The sequence below is a fragment of the Onychomys torridus genome, chromosome 5 (assembly GCF_903995425.1).
Source record: "Onychomys torridus chromosome 5, mOncTor1.1, whole genome shotgun sequence".
Classification (NCBI taxonomy): domain Eukaryota; kingdom Metazoa; phylum Chordata; class Mammalia; order Rodentia; family Cricetidae; genus Onychomys; species Onychomys torridus.
In genome coordinates this window covers 90,019,948-90,034,782 of record NC_050447.1, presented here as the reverse complement: position 1 = coordinate 90,034,782, position 14,835 = coordinate 90,019,948, and the positions used below count along the sequence as shown (strand labels likewise).

Below are 14,835 nucleotides of genomic sequence, written 5' to 3'. Positions count from 1 at the left end.
ATGGTCTTCTTTATGAGTTGCTGTGGTTATGGTGTCTCTTCACAGCAATATAAACCCTAATATAGTAAGTATGGTGTATGATATGGCATATATGGATAAGATACAGTTACGGTGAGTCCTATGTATAGGACTATCTTTCTGTAGGAAGTGTCGGAGTCAGGTCACACACACACACACCCTGTTGTGACCCTGGAAGTATCTAGCCACATGCATATCTTGGCAGAAATGTAGTACTCATTTTCACAACCTCCTCCACCATCAGTACTAGAGTATCAGTACTAGCCCACATTTTCATTTCTGCCCCCTGGCCATGGAGTGCCTGGAATTGGGGGCATCATTGAAGCTAAAATCCAGAGGCTGTGTTTTAAAGTATTAGACCTCTCCTTCACCCCCAGAGAGATCCTTTCTGTTACAGGTGGAGGTTGAGGGTCGGAAGAGGTTTAAGTTGCTTTTTAGAGTGAGGTTCCTGTATTTTCAATAGTCTGGGCAGCAAATGGCTCAGCTGTCCAGCCAACAAGACGGAGGAAGAAGACAGATGTATCTATCTGTACCCTTGGAATTTGGCGACAGCAGCTTTAATCAGGAGGAATGCCTGGGGGATAGGGGCTGGGTGGCTGGGTGGACAAGCACTGTTGCTCAGAAATCACACACACACACACACACACACACACACACACACACAGAGACACACACACACCCCGGCCTGGCAGCTTCAGGCCAGAGTCTAGCGCCACCAAAACTGCACTTTCCGGTTTAGGAAGCCAGGTAGGGGGCGCGGGCAGTTAACAGCTCCCGCCAAGTGGGTGCGCGCTCTCTGCCGACTCTGCTACCTGAGCCGGCAACCACGTCAGCGCCACATCATCTGGCCTCTTCTATTTGCAGGGAACCAGGAAAGGGAGCGGCGGCGGGAGGCACGGGGCGCGGGCGCCGGGAAGATGCTGCAGTCCCTGGCCGGCAGCTCGTGCGTGCGCCTGGTGGAGCGGCACCGCTCGGCCTGGTGCTTCGGCTTCCTGGTGCTGGGCTACCTGCTCTACCTGGTGTTCGGCGCGGTGGTCTTCTCGTCCGTGGAGCTGCCTTACGAGGACCTGCTGCGCCAGGAGCTGCGCAAGCTGAAGCGGCGCTTCCTGGAGGAGCACGAGTGCCTGTCGGAGCCGCAGCTGGAGCAGTTCCTGGGCCGCGTGCTGGAGGCCAGCAATTATGGAGTGTCGGTGCTCAGCAACGCCTCCGGCAATTGGAACTGGGACTTCACCTCGGCGCTCTTCTTCGCCAGCACGGTGCTCTCCACCACAGGTAGGGCCACTGCTGCCACCTTGCTCTGTCCCCGGCGACCCCAGGCCTCCCCTGGGCGCATCCTGCGGTGGCCCGCAGTGGCAGCCAGCGAGGTGACCTCGGAGCACTACGTGGGTGTTGCAGCTGTAACTCTTCTGGAGTAGTCTCTAACACCCTGGACCTAGCTGCTGCAGGGGCCTCATTCGCTGCTCCCCTACTTGTGGGGACCCTGAGCTGATGGGGCAGGTGGGTGTTTGACATCCTGTCCTGGAAACTGAGCAGCAAGGCTAGAGTGACTGAGGGTGTTCAAGGAGTGTTCGTCCCCCTACTGGCATCATCCTAGAGACCCCAGGCTGAGGAATCTAGTAATGACACTTGGATGGGTCACCTTTGTGATGGGGACACCCGCTTCCCCACTGTAGACCTATTTCAGCTTCTTTGGATCTGTTTTGGGGACAGTGGTGACATCACTGTGCTTTTTGCAGGTGACCTCTGAGCAGACAGGCCTATGGGGGTTCAGAGTAAGAGGATGGTGGGAGTGGGGAAGGGAGTTTTGACTTGACCTGGACCCCACGCTGTGGGGCTTCCTGACTCAGCAATCACTTCAACTTCAGGTGTGTTTGGCTCCCTACTTACTTTGAGGCTTCACCTTTTACAGGAGGCTTAGAAATCCAGCTGAACATACATGCCCTGGGGAGCACCAGTTAGACTAAAGGAAGAAAGGCCAGGTTGTCAGTGGTGGCTAGCCATGCATGCAGGCCACCGAGGACATGGATAGGTTCGTGGACTGCTAGAGGAACTGTTAAAGGACCTCGGTACTGTCCCCTCTTAGGCGTGAGGTCCAATCTTTGAAATGGTCCCTTTTGGCAGGCACAAGGTCACACAGTGCCCAGGGACACTCTGGAATCTGGGCCTTGAGAGTTCTTGCCAGGAACAGTGTGTTATGCCTCTGCCCCACCTTTCCAAGTGAGTCAACATCACCTGGGTAGTGACTCCAGCCCCCTTCCTTCACCCTCGGCTGCCTCTCCGGCTGGCCCTTCGCAGCCTCCTTTGGACTGTGGCCAGTAAATTATTTTATTAATGACCCAATAATGAGTAAATACACACTCTCCAGCCAGATCAGGTAAATATATTGTTCCGAAATCTGGGTTGAGTTACTGCACTCGCTACAAACCCAGGGAGAGTGCTGGACTGTATTGTGGTATTTTAAAACTGTGTTAACTGGATGCCCGAACAAGACAAACCTGTTGGCTCACTTTCCAAAGGAAAGTCTGCTCCTCCCCTGCTGCCCACAGTCCAAGTTTTATCTCAACATCACCCAGTTCCTCAGGTGAGTCAGTCAGGTCTTTTTGAATTCTGTTTGTGCCAAAGTGTAAATCCCTCATTCTCCATAGACATGCATATTACAGAAAGTTCACACTGGCTCACAATGTTGGGTGAGCAGTTTGAAAATGGACTGCTTTTACAGGGCCTGGGAACAGGGCAAGGATAAGAAGTGCCAGAAGAAAGTATGCTTTTCCCGGGTGGGGTTTACAGGTAGTGCTGAAGTTCTTGTATAATCGGGGTGTCCTGTGTACCCTGAATTATATGTCAAAAGCTAGATCAGACCCTGTTTCTTCTGGGAAGTAATTGTCTATTTAATGTGCAACACTATTTAATGTGCAACAAGGCCCCTATGATTAGGAAGCATTACAACACCTGGACTAGTTGTGTGTGTGTGTGTATGTGTGTGTGTGTGTGTGTGTGTGTGTGTATGTGTGTGAGTGTGTGTGTATGTGTGTGTGTATGTGTGTGTGAGTGTGTGTGTGTGTGTGTGTGTGTGTGTGTGTGTGTGATTATTGGTATTCGGAGTGCATTGTCATTCCTGAGGAAAAAAAGTCTGAACTCTGGAGGTGGAACAAGGATTCATTTAAGAAATGAGAGCAAGGGGCATTTAGGGATAAGCCAGACAAAAGGGGAGACTCTTGGTTCATAAAACCAGCTGATCAGTGAGATCTCCTCATGAGCACACTACTGTGAGGCAAGGTCCCTCCTCTCTCGGTTTTGAGCTGATGCCATCAGAAGACACATTTGATAGCCCTTATGGTTTCCAGAATGGTTTTGTGGCAGAAATACAGAGAGCGCTAAGATTAAAGCTGATAGGATTCATTGCTAAGAAACTGTTTTTTGCAAGAGAAGCAGGAGCTCCGATGCACCAGAGTTACCCCTCTCTCAGGCAGGAATTAGTCACGTGCTTTTAACAGTAAACTCCTGTCTGGCATGGTAAATGATAGGCTTCACAAAGCTGTCTTTCTGCTGGGCTTGGTGGTATATGCTTCTAGTCTTGGCACTGGGGAAACTGAGGCAGGTGGATTACTGGGATTTTGAGGCTTGTTTAGATAAAGTAGTGGTTGAGACCTTGTCTCTCACTTCCTAGTAAATCCGAACAATAGTAAAACCCATAAAGATGCCCTTGCTGGCTGTCATCCTTGTAGCTTAGGCTAACAAGCGCTTTTATCAGTGTCTGCTCGCCCCTAGGCCCCCCCTCCCACCCCACCCACGCCCCCAGCACCAACTTTCATCGATGGAAGGAAATGGGTGACGTCTTCCTAGTCCATTTAGAAGAAGTTTCAGGATAGCCTAATTCCTCACTGATCTACAGCCATACTTTGAATGCACCTCTTCTCTGAAGCTAAGCAGGGTGGGGCCTGGTTAGTACTTGGATGAAAGGTTTCAGTAATCACAGGGCACCATGTTATCCTTAAAGGATTGAATGCCTGGTAGAAGAAGCAGGTTGTTTTTCCTCACTGCAAGGCTCTTGGCAGAGACACCAGACACAGAGAGGCATGCACAGTTACTTTTGTCCACTTAAGTGGCATGGCAGCAATGCATTTGGACGTTTCCACCTTCTGTGTGAGGGTCCCTTCAGAGCAGGCCTACTCTGGGAGAAGACTGAAGAGAACAGAGCAATAGCCTTCCCACCCTGCTCTTTCTACAAATGTGATGGAGCAGCCGCAAATGTTATCAACCTTGTTTAAACTGAGACTTCAGAACAGCATTTGCAGCCACGTGAGAACAGAGAAAAGGGCGTACCTGTGCCAGGCTTTTCCGAGGAAAGGGAGGCACACAAGGAAGAGAGACCACAGCACCCATGCACCTTCTGTACTGCAGCCCCATGCACCTTCTATACTGCAGCCCCATGAACCTTCTATACTGAAGCCCCATGAACCTTCTGTACTGCAGCCCCATGAACCTTCTATACTGAAGCCCCATGAACCTTCTGTACTGCAGCCCCATGCACCTTCTATACTGCAGCCCCATGCACCTTCTATACTGCAGCCCCATGAACCTTCTGTACTGCAGCCCCATGCACCTTCTATATTGAAGCCCCATGCACCTTCTATACTGCAGCCCCATGCACCTTCTGTACTGCAGCCCCATGCACCTTCAATACAAGAAATAACATTTGGGTTCTCGGGGAGTAAGAGATAACTCTGCTAGTATGTCTATCACTTTCAGCCATGTCATTCATTCTTAGCCCCCCTCTCCCACCTTCCCTCACTCTCTTCTGTTAGTCATTGTTTTGTTTTGTTGCACTGCTGGGTCTTAAACCCCAGCAGGCCTCACATTTGTTAGGAAGCACTAAGCCACATCCCTGGATCTTTTCGCACAATTTTTTTTTTTTTTATGGAATCTCTCTAGGCTGCTCAGGCTCTCTCTGTAGCCCAGGCTCTCTCTGTAGCCCAGGCAAGCAGGCCTTGAACTTGAAACCGACTTACCTCAACCTCTAGGGTAGCTGGGGTGGAAGGCTGCACACCAGGCTTAGCTGCCATTCATGCATTCCTAAGAGCAGTGCATGCTGCTGGTTTGCTTTCTCTTGCACGCCTGCAGGCGTGGCCACAGCGTGATGGTGGATGTCTGGTAAATGCAGCATTTGGATTCACACAGTGTATATGATGGCTCTACCTTTTGTTTCTTCAGCAATGTGTGGTCCACTTGACAGAGTCTGTTCTGCTATCTGCAGATGAGTGCCTTTTCCTGCTTGTGAGGAAAAACTTTAAAGTTCATCTAAAGCCAGGAAAGCCAGGTGCAGTGGCTCACATTCATATTCCCAGTACTAGAGAAGCTGAGGCAGAAGGATTGCTGAGAGTTCATAGTCAGCTTGGACTACAGAGTGAGATTTTGTCACACACACACACATAAAAAAAAAAAAAAAGAAAGAAAGAAAGAAAGAAAGAAAGAAAGAAAGAAAGAAAAAAGAAGTGTCCAAGAAAGAAAGAATTGTTTGCGGTGTTGTGACCTGGGTGTTGTGTTAGTCAGGGGAGCAACCATCTGAGAACTGGTGGGTTTTTTTTTAAGGTGTGGGAGCAGGTAATAGAGGGGTGGTGCCTGATCCTCAGTTTTAAAACTGTTGTCAGTAGGGGAAATGCATCATTACCCTCAGGCGTGTTTATGAGACATCTACTACAGACACGGACCATTAGCACCTGGTACATAGCTACACCCTCAGCTTCATGAGTTCTGAAGCATGGTCTTCATCTTTTCAAACAATCAGGGAAAATAGCAAAAGTTAAATTTTCCCAACACAATAAAAGTTGACACCAATCTCTTTTCCATAGTGTGCAAGAAGTCTATTGACCTCAGCCACACCTGTCACTTCTGTGTTCCTTATGGCTGCTGTCTGGAAGAGTTGAATGGTTGTCATGGAAACCATAGGGCCACACACCCAAAACCAGCTATTCTCTAAGTCTTTACAGTGCAAGTTCCAGACACCTGTTAGGAATGTTCTGGAAGGAGCCCTGAGAGTCTGTGAGCTGTGTGAGTACCCCTTTGCTTTTGCTCCCTTGCCATAAGACAGCTGGAACCAGGCTTTGCATATCTCCTGGGGCTGTTAAACTAGATGCTTCCTCTAAGATACCGATCCCCAGCAAGCCTGCTGGGAAACCAATAGTTATTGTAGGGTGTCACAGAGTCTGTGACACAGCCCCATTCTTTCTGAAGGGCAACAAAGCCGTGCTTCACACTGGGGTTATTTATAAAAAATGAGCACAGACCATTGTGGTACATGCTAGTCATCCCCAGCACTTCAAAAGTACAGGATCAGGAGTGCAGGGCTAGCCTCAGCTACATCAGATCCTGTCACAACAAAACCAGACCAAATCAGAGGACAGTATATATTCAATCTAGAACAAGAAAGAAAGCAAAAAATCAATAAGGAAGTCTCTATCAGCCAGTGTGGGGCTGTAATCCCTAGAGAGTGTAAGCTTTGGCTCCTCTGGAGAACCTGTTGGTTTCTGTTTCTCTTTTTTAGATTTATTTTAGATCATGTATATGTTGATGTATAATTATGTACACATGAATGCAGGTGTCATCAGAGGCCAGAAGAGGGTGTTAGATTGTCTGGAGCAGGAGTTCTAGGTGGTTGTGTGACCCCTCTGCTTGACACAGGTGCTGGGAAGTAAACTTGGGTCCTCTGCAAGAACAGTATGGGCTCTTAGCTGCTGAGTCATCTTGCCAGCCCAGGTCTCAGTTTTCATCCATTGGATTGTGTGGTTTTGTGAGCCCATGTGGACTAAAGTGGGGAGGCACAACTGCAGGAAACCCCAGGAGACGGGCAGTGGAAAGACAGATCACAACCCACAAAACTGAAGCGAAATTCTAGAGTACGCCGGGCTGTGGACACTCATCACTCTGCTAGCACCATCTCACAGTACAGAGGAGGGACCAAAAACGGGCTGATGCCTCTGCTAGCTCACAGCTATAGTGACTAACCTGGCTTTATCCTGATGAGGAGGAGTTCAATCTTTCTCAGCCAATGGCTGCTCAGCATTGTTGCAGGCCTCACACTGTGTCTCCACAAACTCCTGTGCTCAAGTCCTAACCTGGAAACCTCCAGCAGGGCCTGGGTGTAGAGATAGAGGACTGGAAAGAGATATAAGTGGAAAATGAGGATCCAGCCAGGAAGGGGCAAGCTGCCTGCCAGAGAAGCCTCAGAAAAAGCTCAACCTGCTAGCACCCTGATGGTGGACTATCAAGCCTTTGGGGCTGTGATGAAGTGGAAAGTAAATTTCTGTTTTAGAGCACCAGCTTGTGTTCTCGTGCAATGGAAGCCCTAGCAAAGAGGCAGAGTCTTTTGCCTTTTTTTTTTTTTTTAAGAGAGAAAGAGAGGAGAGAGAGAGGTGGGAAGGGTCAGACACAGGAACAGAAGAAACGGAAGTTTCCAGGGCGTGGGAATCACACCTGTAATCCTGACACTGTGGAAGGGAGGCAGGGAAAAGAAAACAGAAACAGATTCCCCCCCCCCCCCCCACCCCACCCCACCCCGAAACCTTCGCTCTTGTAAGCTTTGTGCACTGTACTCAAATGGGACATCACTCTTGCGGAGCCAAATATAGATATGGATGCCCTTGAGCCAAAAACCACACTTCAGCATGCTCCTACTTAAGAACAGTGTGCAACTGGGGGTGGGGTCTTGCTGTGCAAGCATGGGGACCCGAATTCAGTCCTCCAGCACTCGAATCAACAGCCCACATCGGCAACCTCAGCTCTGCAGGAAGCAGAGCCAGGAAGATCTCTGGTACTCCCTATTTGTCAGCCCAGCCTCAGGGTCAGTAAGAGACCCGTCTCAGGGTAGAGCAGGACACCTGACATCCTCCTCTGGCCTCTGAGCCCCATGGGCATACACTTGCACAGAGGTGCACACACACACACACACACACACACACACACACACACACACACACACACGAGTATGAAAGCATTGGTAGAGGAGAGCAAAGGTTTATGTTTAAATAGGTAAACCCACCCCATTTGTACTACATACGATCTTCAGTATCTCAATATCTCAGAGGGTTTTGGGGTTTTTTTTACTCTTAATCTCAAAACTTGCTGTTCTTGTACCTATTTATAGAACTTGGAACATACTGTTACAACCAAATGGCCATGGATTTCAAGAAATTGCGCCTTTCCTTTTAATAAACAGAACTTCGAGTCATGTTAGGAACAGAATCTTCCTCCGTGTTGTTAACCCAGTGAGAACAATGCGTGTTCTGTAAAGTGTGTGCAACTTGGACTGTGATGTTGGGGAGAGGGTCTGTAATCTGCAGGACACAGGTGACGCTATCCAGGCCAGAGCTGGAAGAGTTACCCTCAGCCGGTTCTTTCGACATATTCCAAAAAACAAAGGTATTTCAAAAGGCACCTCCCACCATAAGGCTGGCTTCAGGGACAGACTCACAGTTGACATCAGATGCTCCTCCCCTTGGCATGGGTAGAGTGGCAGTCTGCTAGATTTTATTTTCAAGTGACATCCATAAGTGGCCACTGCATTAGTGGCTTTTCCCGTTGCTGCAGTAAAGTATCCGACAGGGGTGAGTTAAGGAAAGACAGGTTTCTCTGGACTCAGTGTCTGAGGGCACAGTCATCTGGAAAGGCCTGATGGCAGGAATGTGAGACAGCTGGTCACACGGTGTCTGCAGTGAAGAAGTATGGAGAGATGGCTGCTGGTGTTTAACTGCTTTCTCACTGTGGTGCCTTCCACTACCCCAGCCCCATGGGGTGCTGTTGCGACATTCAGGAGGGATTTTTCCATCTCAGTTAACCAATCTAACTCTCGCACAGGCATGCTCAGAGGTTTGTCTCCCAGGGTATTTTAGATCCTATCAAGTTGACAGACACAACACTTAGAGTCAGACTCTTGCAGCATGGAAGCAGGGTTTGCATGGTCTGTGTCCAGCAGGAGGTGAAGGTGGCCTCCCTCAGCGAGCACACAGTGTTGGAGTCTTCTGCTCTCCTGCACCTCTCCTCTGTCCTGGACTCAGCTAGGCTCTGACCTTCCCTGTTGATTCTAAGACCATGTCCTTGCAGTTGGTGGCCACTTTGTCAGTAGCCTGCTGCTGGGATGTGACCCTGACCGGAGGTCTACAGAAGGGCCTGGAGTGAGGGGAGCTTCAGGTTGTGTGTATATGCTCCTGCGAGGGCTGTGGGATTCTCTCGGGGTGGGGAATTGGGCTGGCAAGCTTTTCTGCTATTTCCTAGTGTTGTTGCGCTGCTGTGCAACTGACTCTCGCTACATTGACGAGGTCAACTGGCTCCTGCTGGACATTAGCCATGCTTTGCAGTTTGCTTTGCTGTTATCTGCTGGACCCTGGGTAGTTTGTGATTCCTAGTTACCTGGTCTACAGGCCTACAAATTAAAGGCCTGCCCTCAGAATGCTCCTTTGATGGTTAAGATTGTCAGCGCCACATCTGGAGTCACCTAGGAGACAAGTCTCTGGGTGTGTCTGTAATGGAGTTTCTAGACTGGGTTAATTGAGATGGGAAGACACACCCTAAATGTGGGTGGCACCATCCCATGGGCTGGAATCCTAGACTGAATAAAAAAGGAGAAGGTGAGCTGGGCACCAGCGTGTATCCCTCTGCTTCCTGACCAGGGATGCACTGTGACTAGCTGCCTCACACTCACGTTGCCATGCCTTTCCGCCATGATGGTCTGCACCCTGACACGGAGCCCACGTGAACCCTTTCTTCAGCTGCTTTAGCCACGTACTCTGCCACAGCAATGAGAAGAACGACCCACACAGCTCTGCAGATTCAGCCACATGTCAGCTGGTGAATTCAGTGGAGAGAAAGAAAAACTCACACAAGAACTCTCAGACTTTCTCTAAATGCAGCCAATGGGTCACACCTGAGATGCGGATCAGTTGGTAGAGTGCTAGCCTAGCATGCAAAAGTCCTGGGTTCAGTCCTCAGCACTGCACAAATGTAGTGTGCTAGCATAGGCTTATAGTTCTAGCACTCAGGAGGCAGAGGCAAAAGGAATTTGGTGAGTCTGGGGCCAGCCTGGGCTACATAAGACACTGTCTCAGAAAGAAGAAAAGTGTGGGGTTGTTCTGTGGAGACAAGGTTGGCGGCTCCAATTGTGATGCGTCTTTTGTATTGATGATTTCACGGCCTCTGCACATTCTTCTTGTTCTGTTGGAATCTCTTGAAGTTTCTTGTGACTCTAGTTAGGTTCATAGTGCAGCTGGAAGAGGTTATATGTTTCTGAGCATGGCACACAGGACTCAGGTCCTCTTAGAGGTGGGTTCTGACAAGGTATTTGTCCTTTCAGCCCAACCCTACTTTATACCCTTCCCAGATGTTTAGCTGTTTACCTGCACTTGGTAGCATGGCCAAAAGGCCATTATAAGCAGGGCCAAGTGAGGCTCCAGGATCAGGAGAGAGACAGATTGCAGCACCATCCTTGCTTGCTCTGAATGTAGTGGGGAGCCCTGGTGGATTTTGAGGGAATAGATGACATGTTCTAAAAGATTCTCCCTAGCAAGTCTAAAAGGACAGAGGAGAATGATGGTAACACTGACTGGGATAAGGCCTGGCATCCAGCCATAGACCATTGAACTTGGGGTCTTTGTAGGATGGGTTGCATCAGGTACATTCAGCTATGATGGGGGTACAGTGAGGGTTACCCTGTGAAGTGTGGGAGACTGCCTGCCATGGTACCCAGTTATCTGGCATGACTTTTGAGAAATGGATTTGACTTTTACCATTGAGGGGACATAAACAAGGAAGAAGAGAGAATTCAGATGGAGTGTGTTGACTCTCCAGGGTAAGTTGCCGCCATGTTGGACCTGCTTCTAAGCAGTTTTAAATACTTTGATTGCTATGCTAATGAAGAGTATCTAAACTTTGCCTCTGTTTCTAATTTAATAATGTATAAAGCTATGCAAAAAGCTGAAGAAATGAAACTTTGTATTTTATAGATTCAACAGGGGGTACTTAATGTTTGATAGCTCATAAAATGTATGTTATAAAATATGACGTGCACACAGCTGACAGAATGCTAACAAATAAATACAATTTTTAGTGGATAACATGAAAGGTACCATGGGGCCTATCTAGGTGGCTTGCTTTTCGGAGCCAAAAATATAAATATGAAGGTGTTTTTCCCAATAGAGTCAAGCATTTTAGAGGGTCTAGTTGTCAGATAAACATGTGATCACTGTTTTATGATTTTTAGTGGACAGGAAAACACCAGCTTTCAGAAAAATACCCTAGTGTAGTGACAGTGAAGTTAACCAGGGCTTGCTTACTTGTGCATTCCCTCTCTGTCTCACTCTCTCTTCCCCTCCCCTCTCCTCTCTCTATTCTGTCTCTCCTCTTTCTCTTTTTATCTCCCTTATCTTCTCTCTTTCTCTCTCTCCCTCTCTCTCCTGTACCTCCTGTCTTTTGTTTTCCTCTTTCTTTCTCCCCTTCTCTTTCTCCTCCTTCCCCTCTTCCCCCTCCCCCACTCCAGCTCCTTCTCTCTGTGTGTCTCTCTCTTCCCCTCCATCCCCCGTTTCCATTTCCCCTGCCCTCTTTTTCTCTTGCAGCACTGGGGACTGAACCCAGGACCTCACATCACATAAACTGGGCAAGCACTCTAGCACTGAGCCCCACTCACTCCCGCTTCCAGAGGCCATTGCATTTGCCCCTTCAGGGCTTGGAAGACTCTTTTCTGAAAACTGCTGCCTTCCACTCCTTAGACTTGCTTTCTTGTTCCCTACCCACTCTTTCTGTGTAGCCTGAGCTTGGGAATAACAACAGGGAAGTGTCTTCAACCAAAATTAAAAGGTTCCAGCCTTCTTGTAACCAAAATTCTTCAAGTGTTTGAATACCGGTTACCAAGGCACTCAATTATTTAAAGAACATGGCTAGGTGGATTAAGTTAATTAAAGACACAGGAGAGGCTGTTCCCAAACTGCTTGCCTACATGTCACTGCTGAGTTGGCTCCGGGAGGCCCTGAGCTGAGTGAAGGGCCCTTTTGCCATCCACCCTCCACCCAGACTGAAAAGGCCCAGTGAAGCAGCCTGTAGCCTGGACTGTAGATGGGCCTCCTGGTGGGCATGGGATGGTACCCCCCCCCCTCCCCCCGCTTAGAAGGGGAGGGCGTGCTGTGTGGATGAGCCATCTGTCACCCACACTGCTCCAGTTCACCTCCTGCCATGGCAAAGCAGTTGGATCCTAGCAGCCAAAATTACAAAGACAAAAAGAGACTGGAAAACCAGAAAGAGTAGGCCTAAAAGCAAGTGTCTAGCCAGAGCATGTGGCAGCAGAGAGGAGCTGAGGCAGGATGGCCTGAGGATGCCTCCTCTCTCCTCACTCAGAACAAGTCTGTGCACTGTTTGGACTTGTCCCCTGCTGTGCACAGGCTGTCAGCTGCGTTCCACAATGGTGCAGTCTGTGACTGCAGTCTCTTCTGTCATCTGACCTGTCCCTTCTGAGTGTCACTGGCAAAGACTAGAGTCATCATTCACCATGGGAAGGGCACCGTGAAGTCACATCATCATGAGTCAGTCTGGTCGATACTGCTAGAAGAGTCCAGCCTTGTGTCACAAAGAGTGAGAGTCACAAACTGATTTTAGTTTATTACTATTCTTATTTAGTTTAATTTAGTATTTTTTGAGGCAGGGATTCAGATGTCCTAGGCTGGCCTTGAACCTTGGACCAACCAAGAGTGACCTTGGATTCCTGCTCCTCCTGCCTCTGCCTCCCAAGTGCTGGGGTCACAGGTATGAGCCACACACTCAGATTGTAGGATGCTGAGGGTGGAACTCAGGGCTCCTCACACACCAGGCAAGCACTCTGCTGACTGAGCCACATCCCCAGCCCTTCATGCCTTATTTTAAGGTAATCTTTGTGCTCAGACATGATGAAGGACCCTAGAGAGGCCAAATGCAGGGACAGGAGGTATTAACTCATCCAGCTGAGGACTGGGGTAAGGGTGGGTGCTGGGTCATCTTTAATCAGTGGTCTCTCCAGAGCTCACTGCTCCATCTAGATCATACAGGCCTATTTCCTGAGGTGAGTGTTTTCTATTATGTTCACAGTATAGGGACAATCATGTAAGCTCAGAGAGCCCCCATGGCACTCTGCAGAGGGAAAAGGACGCAGAGGCAGGATATCTGAGGCTCCTGGCAACCTGAGTGGGACTCTATAGGATTTGATGTGGATGCCGGTGGTCTGAGTACTATCTTGAGGAGGGAATGGTGTTAGACCCACTGATGTGGGTGAGTTTGGGCTGGTGGTGCTGAAAAGGAAGGCAGATTTGTCAAGGACATCTTCTCAGTGCACATGTCCAGAGGCAGGCATGAGGCTGTCCACAGAAAGTGAAAGTGCCAGCCTTGCCCAAGTTCAGATTTCAAAACTACCTGCAGCAACAGCAGCCAGCAGCACCCAGGTGCCCCTGAGTATAAAGAAGGGCAGGTCCTTGAGTCACGGGCAGCAGGAGTCTTGACCGTTACCTGACATGTGGCCTGGCCTACAGGCTAGCCAAGGATAGAAAAGGCTAAATCAGACCAACCTGGCTTCTGCAGTACTACACAAGGGGTCTTGCTCTGAAGAGGCAGGGCTCAGAGGCCCCGGATGTGAGGGCAGAGAGGCAGGATGGAGGAGCCGAACTGTGGGCAGAGCTTCCATTAGAGAGTCCTGGGTGAATGAATGTAAACAGAACGTCATGGCGTCACTGGATTTGTTAGGGTCACAGACTTGGCCCTGGCAGCTCTCCAATGAGCCAGGCTTGGCCACCTGACCTCAGTAGGCCAGTTTAAAGACAAGGAGAGCCGGGCGGTGGTGGCGCACACCTTTAATCCCAGCATTCGGGAGGCAGAGGCAGGCAGATCTCTGTGAGTTCAAGGCCAGCCTGGATTACAGAGGGAGTTCCAGGAAAGGCGCAAAACTACACAGAGAAACCCTGTCTCGAAAAACCCAAAAAAAAAAAAAACAAAAAAAAAAAAAAAAAAAAAAAAGACAAGGAGTAGTGAAAAGTACACAAAAAGGGAGATTTAGCGACCAGTGACCCCCAAGTCCATCGTCCATCTTTAGGGTCCTGACATGTGGTTTAGACTTCAGTAGAGGGCCAGAGGATGCACCGTTGAGCAGATCTGGTCAAGTGTTGTCTCCCCCATTGCTAACCCATCATTGTCTGGGTCCCAGGGTGTACCTCTAGGTGGTCTGACAGATGGTCACAACTATGCACGATTTCGCGATTTCTTCCGGGGCGACAAACTCCCCACCTACCTGGCACCAGGCTTCAGCCTTTTCCTCTTGTCAGCTTGAGATTCCTGGGGAAATTCCAGTCTCTCGGGGTCCATTGTTTTAATTGTCTGATAGGCAAAGGGAAGTGCACAATGTATTTTTAGAATATCTTCCTTCCTGCCAGCATGGTGACAGTTGTGTGGGCCCCAGGAAACCATAGGTGAGGGCGCTTGTCCTGGGCCACCCCTCTGAGGTCACTATTGATAGCACAAGGGCTGGATGCAGCCTCTATGTTTGCTGAAGACAGGAGAACACCTCATTTGGGACTGCACGGTGCAGGGGATACAGAACAATGCACCACCTCATTCTGAACTCCCTCACCCCGCCATGCTATTCAAAACCTGTACTCTGGCTGTTCTGTGCAGGACTTGGTGAGAAGTTAGATCCACTGCCCCAGATTCTCATGCATCCAGCTCTGGAGTGATAGGGGAAGCTCTCAAGGGTGTAAACTAGTATATGTTCCAGGATGAGTCACAGATGGTACTTGCACACAGTTGGTGTGGGTCCAAGTG

At 49.3% G+C, this 14,835-nt stretch overlaps 1 protein-coding gene across 2 annotated transcripts in view; it reads left to right on the top strand.

Annotated features, from left to right (window-relative positions):
* Positions 1 to 676: 676 nt before the first annotated feature.
* Positions 677 to 14,835, top strand: part of Kcnk1 (potassium two pore domain channel subfamily K member 1) — a 35,190-nt gene continuing 21,031 nt past the window's right edge. The window contains exons 1-2 of one of the 2 annotated variants that reach the window (XM_036187800.1): positions 678 to 765; positions 883 to 1,290. In XM_036187800.1, coding sequence (XP_036043693.1) covers positions 936 to 1,290 — 355 coding nt within the window. In that variant the 5' untranslated portion in view covers positions 678 to 765; positions 883 to 935. Of the gene's footprint in view, positions 1,291 to 14,835 lie in introns of both variants that reach the window. The other variant, XM_036187799.1, reaches the window with a different exon arrangement.